We start from the raw sequence: 9296 nt of genomic DNA on the forward strand, positions 1-9296 counted from the left end.
CAATGTGCAATATATAAACTCTTTGTTTTAATCTGATTGTGAAACAGGGTTGATTTGGGTTTTGATTTTGTCAAAAACCAACGTTGATTGGCGTTTTTCAACTCGCAATTCAACGTTCGGTCACAATCAAATTCAAAAACAATTTTTACCCAAAAAAAACAAACAAAAAAAATTTCAAAAACAATAACTGGATCAGTTTCTGTAGAGTTAATTCATTATAATGGCCCCAACAGGTTGCAGCTGCTTCCCAGTGACACTTGAGCGATCCAAAAAGGGTAGTTTCAAGTTTGTTAGGAGTTCCTCCTCTGTTGCTGGTATTAATAATTCATTGCACCTTTAAATTATGTGTTATTACTGGGAATTCTTGAGTTTGAAACAGTTTTATTCTCATCATCTATTTTTCTTCTTCCTGGTTTTTTTTTTAAAAGTTTCATTTGTACCCAATTGGATTTTTGAGGTCAATGATCGGAAACTGATAAGAATTTTAACTCTCTCAGGAGAATTTTTGTGCTGATGAGCTTCCCAATCTGAACAAGTTTCATTCATGCATTACCATTTTACAGTTTCAGATTAGTATTAGTAACTTGCTGCCACTAATTTGGTACTTCTATCAATATTGATCTTTAACTCTTAAGCAAATGGTCCCATGCAGGTTCATCTAAATCATTTTCTTTTAAGAAAAGGAGCACCCAAGAGAAAAAATCACTGATTGTTTGCTTTGGGGAGATGTTGATCGATTTCGTCCCAATTACTGCTGGAGTTTCTCTTGCAGATGCAGAAGGTTTCAAAAAAGCTGCTGGTGGAGCTCCCGCTAATGTTGCAGTTGGAATATCAAGATTAGGAGGCTCAGCAGCTTTTATGGGCAAGGTGCCTTTTTCTAAGCATGCAAGATCAATATTAATTTTCAGCTTCATTGTTTTATCACTAGTTTTATGAACATTTTGGTTTACATCATATTCTTCTCTGATTCTCATCTATCATGTGAGTCTGTTTATAACAGTAAAGTCTCAACGTTCTGCATCTCAGGTTGGTAAAGATGAATTTGGATACATGTTGGCTGATATTCTGAAAGAAAACAATGTGGACAATTCCGGCATGCGTTTTGACCCAAATGCAAGGACTGCATTGGCATTTGTTACACTCAGAAGTGACGGGGAACGTGAATTCATGTTCTACCGCAACCCAAGTGCTGATAAGCTTCTTCATGAGAAAGAACTTGACGTGAATCTCATAAAAAAGGTAACTTCAATATTCTCTTTGATGAAAGTTTATAGCTTATAGTCATTTTCTTCTTCAGTTCCTGACAATATTGACTGATGCAGGCTGACATTTTTCACTATGGATCGATTAGTTTGATAGAGGAACCATGCAGATCAGCTCATCTTGCTGCAATGGACATTGCCAAAAAGGCTGGTTGTATCCTCTCTTATGATCCAAACTTGAGATTGCCACTGTGGCCATCTGCAGAGGCTGCTCAGCAAGGCATTATGAGCATATGGAACCAAGCTGACATTATTAAGGTGCATTTTCCAAAAACCACCCATCACATTATGATCAACAAATAATATAACTAAGATATGTGGAATAATATTTGCAAAATTGCAGATAAGTGAGGAAGAAATTGAGTTCTTGACTGGAGGTGATGATCCTTATGATGATGATGTGGTCATGATAAAACTTTATCACCCCAATCTGAAGCTTCTGATAGTAACTGAAGGGGCAGCAGGCTGCAGATACTATACAAAGGTAAACATCCACGTTTTGATGCTAACATTGATCTTAAACCTTCTATTCACTGTCAAATCAAAACATTAGGCGTTTTGGCATCTTTTCTCATTCTTTGTCAATTTGTTTTTACTGTGGTCTAGGAATTTAAAGGTAAGGTTGAAGGCATCAAAGCTGATGCTGTTGACACTACTGGTGCCGGTGATTCATTTGTCGGTGCCATACTCAACAGCTGGGGTTCAGACCTAAATCTGTACAAGGTATGTAATTTGTCACCTTGTATGACTTGAATCTTGAGTCATATGCCACTGGCTTCGGTATCAAACCAACGATACGACTTGTTAGAATGTCAGTATGGTATTGAAATCTTGATTTTTCTTCTTCAGGATGAAAAAAGGTTGAGAGAAGCTCTCTTGTTTGCCAATGCATGTGGTGCTCTCACGGTGCAAAAGAAAGGAGCTATACCCGCAATGCCCACAAAAGAAGCTGTCGACCAATTTCTTCACCAAACCACTGCTTGAGAGAATCATATAGGATAACCATTACATCATAAACTTATATTCTTACACAAAAAAGGGGGAAAACAAAAAATGAAAAAAGCAGAAGAAAAAAAAATAGATTTATTCTTTTAAAATAAATTGGTTTCCATGCTAAGGAAACCAGGTTTGAGGGATGATTGTGCTTGGAGGTGGACTCTGATGCTAAGCTTCTGGTGGTGATGCACATAATGTTGAAGCTATCATTCATGATATCACATAGTTGGGGTGTGTCATTTTTTATGAACATTAGGAGGGCAGTTTGGGCAGGTAATAGGGTGGCTCATGAGTTTTTTTTTCGGGCGAATCGAGTCTAGGATTTACCCTTCGCACCCCACCCTATCTCATGCTATGGGTGACTCATGAGTTTTTGGCTTTCCATGCCTCTGCTAGTACTAATTGGTTTGAATCTCCCCAATATTGGGTACTTTCTTTTCTTTACATGGATGTAGCAAGCTGCAATCTGTTCTGTTATATAAATTCTTTCCATCTTTTTTAATCATTTAAAATCATTTCTATCGTTTGCTTCAAACAAAGAGAGGGAGGGGAAGCAAGGAAATACCTCAAATAGTTTCAAAGCATTTATCTTTGCAACCGAGATCATATGTGAGATTCTCCAACCCGAATACCGGTTGTATATAAACAAAAACCAAAAAATAAACAGGCAGAGGGGGTGTACTTTTAAACTAAGAATATGTTACACATAACTATTAGACTCTGAAGAACATGATATTTAAAAACTTCTGCCAGCTAACTAACGACAGATGCTCTGCATTTCATGCAAGCATAACGGCTCAGGAAATAACACTGGAGAATTTTTCTTTGAAAAAATAAGATACATCAAGATGAGATAGTCCAATAGTATTTCGTGGTCATATATATATGCATCATAATCGAAGACAATTAATATGATCCCTATTACAATACAGTCTTATTGCTTGCAAAGCTCCAATGCAGCAATTTAGCGGAGCAACAATCTAATGCAGAAAACAAAACAATCTAAAAACTATAGAATTTTATATTCCTGCTCAGCCATGGCATCAGAATATTAAGCACTCTGAGGAGAAGCTAGCGCTTCATTCTTCTTTCAGGCAGTCCAATGAACAATTCAGTCTCAACATCTGAACTTGGACTACTTTCAGTGTAGGCTAAGTTTTCTCTTTGCTCATTTGATGCTTGCCTTGGTTGGATTCTACCACACTACAAAGAAGAATAAAAAATTGTTTTAACATATATTGAGTTTTTCGGTTTCTTGGAAGCAGATTCGTCTTGTCCAACAATTTAGCTTTGAATGCATATCCATGACATCATAAGGATGATAATGAAAACAGAAAAAGTTTATTTATATATAAAATTAAGAAATTGAGAGGAGGCACTTACCTTCTCAATTAGTCTTTCATTTTCAGCTGCTAGGGCTTTCCCCTGAATTTCAACCCAAAAAAAAGGCGTCATATTTAGTTAGCTAGCACAAGCACAAAACTTTGGGAATATAGAACAACAAACAGCCCATAATTTTTTTTTAACTTTTTATTGTGGCAGTTTACCTTTTCTCTCAGTTGCTCAATCTGTTCCTTGAAAACTTGAGTCTGGAGTATTAGGCAAAAAAACAAAAAGTAGGTTAAATATCCATTTAGTAAAAATGAGACTGTTACTGTCAGATTCTATTGAAAAATGCAGCACAACATTTGGTTTAAGATCAACCTTTCTTGCTCGAACGTTGCTCACGCTCCTCTCCAACTGTTGCTCAAGTTCTTGTAGCTCTTCAATAGTGCATGATCCTAGACCCTCTCCCAAGAGCTTCCTGAAGCAATTGCAATGCCAGATTCAGAAAGAGGCGCTTTGCAAATCAAGAGTGAAAAAAAAAAAAAATTACTATTTCAACTACGGCGTGTTATAAGATACAAGAAAAGTTTCAGATGAACCGTTTTGATACTTCAAGAAGCTCTATCTGCTTCATCATGCTAGATGATTCTTGCTTCAGGTGCTGCACAACAATTCAAATGCAAACTCATCAGAAAACCAAGAGAAGAAAAATCTAATGCACTTTCATATGATTTGTTTAGAGTTCAGGGGTCCAAAATGTGCGGCCAGTTCACTCCAGTCAAATTTTGGAAGAAAGGTAATGGTTTCCAAGAATTCACCTGCACATTTTGGTCAGTGGAAACGGATTTGTTGTTGGTATGGTTGTCTTTTGTATGCTTCTGATAACGTTCTATGGTTGTCTGCATGCTGAGTATTAAAACCAATGTATTCAAATGAACAAATCCTGTACATGTTATCTAAAAAGATGTGTTTCATAGAATTAGAGATCACATGGCATTGTAATATGGCAAGCCGAAAAGGCGCAGGAAAATATATGGTAGTTCATCGTTTCCTCTATTGCTAAAACATTAACATACACTGCTCGTGGTTTTGATAGTAGTAGTAGAACAGTGCTTGGGAAAACTGACTTGGGGTTTATTATGACAAGTAAAAGAACGAGAGAATTAATATAAATGAGTAAAAACAAATAAGGCAATCACAAAGAACATAGAGAATTACATTAGGTGGTTCGAATTTTATGTTAGGCCAGATTAGTTATGAATGAGAATATCAATCAAACTCAAGCAACCCAGAATGAATCGGAAGATAAAATAAAAATGAACATGAAGAATTTAAAGTGATCCAAAATATGCCCACGTTCATAGGCAAGGATGAAAATATCTGCCGATACATCACTATATCTCGAATCTGTTTTTCAAGACAACTACAGCCTTCAACATAGCAAAAATGCTTGATTTCCACAAAATACTGATTTGAAAAAAAAAAATGGAAAAGGAAGAAGAAGCAAGGATGACACACCCAACCCTAATAATTTCCTAAAAGTACCAATCTAGAGGAAGAAGAAACAAGGATGACACACCACAAAATACCAATCTATGACAACTTCAGCAATATAATTGGGTTGACAGAATTTGATTCAAGGTGGAAATTGCTGGATATTGTTTCACAAATTCTTAATCTGGCTTGGTCCATATAGTAAACTTTGTGTTTTAGTGAATTATTTGTTTGGCTTGGGTAGAAAAGATTGTATTCCTTGTCATCAAACAAGGAAATTCTGACCCAAATGCAATCACTTCATACATTTCCAGGACACAGAAACCTAATGATGATTTGTGTGTTGATATCTACTGGTGATTATTTAGGTTTATGTATCTACACTCCTATGATTTTATGTGACTTAAATTAGAGTTTAAATCCAAACCCTCTACCAACTAATGTTTACCTTATTTTGTTCAAACTTGGAAAATACATTACAAGAGAAAGATAAGAATATGGACATGCATGACACATCATTTCATGGCATGGCAAATAACTCTACTTTGGCAAAATATGTAGATAATACAAGACATAATGAGTGACTCTAGGAGCCTATGTCCTATATGGCGATTACAAAATCTGTCACTGGCACAGCTATGACATAAAAGTGTAAAGTACATTGTTGTCTTTCTCTCTCTCTCTCTCTACCTTTCACACAATCGTGTCCAAGTTATTTTAAGCTTTCCAACTAAAAAACAAGTTACTTTATGCGCATCGTGCTCCCAAAACTGCTACTGCTATAACAGCCCTACCATGCAAGTGGTGGAAAGTAGCTAGGCAGAGTAACAGTATAGTAGCTGACTATAGAATAGATTGACAAGATATGCATACATTGCAGTCAAGTGTTTACTGAACTTTGCATTTGGTTCACAGAAGAAAGTGATAAAATAAACCCTTAATTAAATCCCTAATGCCTATGGAATCCATCATAGAAAAAGGTTATCAGAATGTTCTACACATGTATAATAGTCTACATTAGAAGGGAAGGGGGTATCTCTCTCACACACACACTACTAAGGTATCATGAGAGTTTGAACTTAATACCACGTATGTAAGTTAATGCCTTTCTTCACTAGGCTAGACCGCTTCGGCAACATATATAGGAGGTTTAGTTATAGACAAACATAGAAACCCTAGTTGCTGTACAAATAACATCCAAACTGTTTGCATAAATTTCCGAAGTTAACTATTAAAAAGCTCTGGAAATACTACAAACACTACCTAAGGGGATCCTAAACTAAATAAAAACTATAATGGGGACAAGTTCATGTACTACATGATGAATATAAACGTATGCATGAAAAGAAGGATAATGATCTTTCAAATGTGAAACATGTCATCAATCAGGATACTGTATACAAATACACGTATATATCATGATGTGAAGGATAATGATCTTTCAAATGTGAAACATGTCATCAATCAGGATACTGTATACAAATACACGTATATATCATGATGTGAATGATGTTAATCATCTTTTCTGAGGCTATATAGAGTGCATTATAAAAGTAAATTGTTTCACCTTTTTTTCGTACATATTTTCATGTGTATTCATTTTGAGTCTTATTTGATAGATCTCAACAAATACACTCTAATAATACAAATTTTATGGAAAACATACATGTATGTATGTGGACTGAAATTCATGTTTTTTTAAAGCTGTTTGAGAAAATACAAATCTTATTTTAGTTTTTTTTTTTTAAAATAAAATTTTGCATGCACTCATCACCTTTTATCAAATAATGTTGAGAAAAAAGTGAAGATGATGCATTTGTGTCTCAATACATTTTCCTGATGTGCTAAACTAAATAATATTATCTCCCAATCGAAATAAAATAAAATAAATAATTACTGTGCGCTGGGATCGATTATAATTTTAGGAAAATGGACATCTAGAATGAAAATGATCATATCTCAAAGTTTGGACGAAAAAACTGATGTGGTAGTAATGTATATTCTCTCGCTCTTCCCACATATTTGTCCTCTCTTGTTAATTAAAATTAAAAACAATAAAAAAACTTAATCAAAGCATTAATTGTGATTAAGCCAGGTTTGTTTAATGTAAATCTTTTCGTACATTAGTCTTCCTTCAGTTTCTGCGGATGAAGAAACCCATTAGTAATTGACAATAGCAAGGCAAACTCAGAGGAAGGAAACTAGATTACTGTGCCACTTGTTCAAAGGTTACTATAAATAGAAATGCAAGTACTAACGAAAAATAAATATGCAACTTAAAGGGAAAAGGAAAAAAGGACTTCATATATAAACCTACAAACAAACCTCGATCGTACAGACCATTATTTATGTATGCTTGACAGTGATTATATATATTAAGACTGGATCTATTAATTCTCATTCATAAAAAAGAACATTGATATAAATATATATATATATATATATATATGTGGGGAAGCTTATAAATAAATACCTCGAACTTGCAAATTCATAGAGCTTTCCCCTTGGAGAGAATATTATGAGCGCAACCTCAGCATCACAGAGAACTGAAAGCTCAAAGGCCTTCTTTAGAAGACCACTTCTCCTCTTTGAGAAGGTGACTTGGCGGCTGGTGGCGTTCTCTATGCGCCTCATCTGGGTTTTTCCTCTCACCATTTTTAACAGAAGGAAGCGCTCTCACCTTTCACTGCACAAATCTATTCAGAACACAATGTGTCAAAAAGGGATAAGAGTTGAGGAGAAGGTGAAGAAGTTAATTGAATCTTACCCAATGGGTAAAGTTAACCCAAGAAGCTTTTTTTGGGTTTGTTTTGTGGAAGAGAGAGGTTTTGTGACTTGTGGGTAGGACTTGGAAAGATGATAAAGATGAGGTTAAATATATTGGATCCTCTTCTTCAATTCAAATGGGTTTCAATATATATAGAATTTGTGTAAAGGAAATATGAGTTCGTTAATCAAAATGAAGATATGAAGAAGAGAGAGAGAGAGAGAGAGAGAGAGAGAGAGAGAGGCAAAGGGGAAGAATTGAGTGCTAAGAAATTGGCCCCAAATAGCCTCTTGGTTACAAACAAAAGAAGGAAGAAGAAGCTCAAAATGGAAAGAAAAGAAACTAAAAGAGACCTTCTCAGGTTTGTGAGCAAAGACTTTGGACTAGACCCTGAAAAATACAAATATATATATATATATATTACATAAAATAGGTGGGTTTTTGTGATTGATTGATTCAACTTCAAGAACCAAAAGACAAAGCAAAACAGAAAACTTCTTCAGCTCAAATCTCCTCAACAAGCTAAATAGGGAAAAACAGAGTTTAAAGGGAGCTGAGCCAATTTTCCAAATATGCAAAAAGAAACCCAGAAAGAAGCTATGGACAAATAAGAGAGGAAGAAGATGCCAAAGAAGGAAAGAGAGAGACAGAGAGATGAGGATGATTGAGAGAGGAAAACCACAAAGACCCAGAAATTATAGAGAGAGTAGGAAGGAAGATTTTGAGATTGATTGACCTTTACTTGGGCTCACACACCACCAAGCTAAGCACAAGCTGTACCTACCTTATCTTTTTTTCCCATATATATCTTCATTAATGTCTTTATTTTCCTCCCTTAGAACCCCACCTTGAAAAAGAAACATAAAAATATACTATAATAATATATAAATCAGCGGTTGGCAACAAAAAAGCCCCATATCCTTTGCTTGTTTTGGTAAAACCCACAAAACTGACCAGAAAAAGAAATTCTGGACAAAAAGGCCAAAAAACACTCAACTATGAGAAAGGAAGCAGCTTCCTCTCCCCTTTGGTTGATGAAAGTCTCTCAGACACAAAACCAAGTCCTCTTTTTCTCTCTCTCTCTCTCTCTCTCCTCTATCTCTATGTGATATATTAAATAAATATATGCCACTTTATATATATATATATATATATATGTTTATCTTTAATGATTGTTTATGCATTTAGTTTTGTGTTCTTGTGACAAGAGGGCTGATAGAAAAATCAAAAGCAAAGAACGAAAAAGAAAAGAAAAAAAGGGTGTGGAGTTAAAAATAGGAAGGATAGTACAATGTTAGCAACACGTCAACATCGTCCGTACAACTACGTACCCATTGGACCAATCAGAAGTCGAAAACGCAACAAGCCTGTATCATTAACTTTCCTTTTCAATATGAGGGGTGCAGTCCCCACAGGCCACCACCTTTGTCTGGCATACATCACATTTTGCC

The 9296-nt window shown here is 35.4% G+C and overlaps 2 protein-coding genes across 3 annotated transcripts; one reads left to right on the top strand and one right to left on the bottom strand.

The window, feature by feature from the left end:
* Positions 1-2770, top strand: LOC117617953 (probable fructokinase-7). Its single transcript, XM_034347593.1, has 7 exons — positions 1-314; positions 653-867; positions 1027-1239; positions 1323-1520; positions 1606-1746; positions 1869-1985; positions 2112-2770. Exons 1-7 carry the CDS (start codon positions 221-223, stop codon positions 2244-2246), a joined length of 1113 nt encoding a protein of 370 aa, XP_034203484.1. The 5' UTR covers positions 1-220; the 3' UTR covers positions 2247-2770.
* A 285-nt stretch (positions 2771-3055) lies between these two features.
* LOC117617955 (MADS-box protein SOC1) lies at positions 3056-8937 on the bottom strand. Of its 2 annotated transcripts, none has more exons than XM_034347595.1 (8): positions 7846-8937; positions 7552-7764; positions 4403-4490; positions 4184-4245; positions 3963-4062; positions 3806-3847; positions 3642-3683; positions 3056-3461 (listed from the first exon to the last, which is right to left on the bottom strand). In XM_034347595.1, exons 2-8 carry the CDS (start codon positions 7731-7733, stop codon positions 3330-3332), a joined length of 648 nt encoding a protein of 215 aa, XP_034203486.1. In that variant the 5' UTR covers positions 7734-7764; positions 7846-8937; the 3' UTR covers positions 3056-3329. The 2 variants fall into 2 exon arrangements, with proteins under 2 accessions (XP_034203486.1, XP_034203485.1); XM_034347594.1 differs by having other exon boundaries at positions 7552-7774; positions 7846-8936.
* Positions 8938-9296: the final 359 nt, after the last annotated feature.

Source organism: Prunus dulcis, chromosome 2 (assembly GCF_902201215.1).
Source record: "Prunus dulcis chromosome 2, ALMONDv2, whole genome shotgun sequence".
NCBI lineage: Eukaryota > Viridiplantae > Streptophyta > Magnoliopsida > Rosales > Rosaceae > Prunus > Prunus dulcis.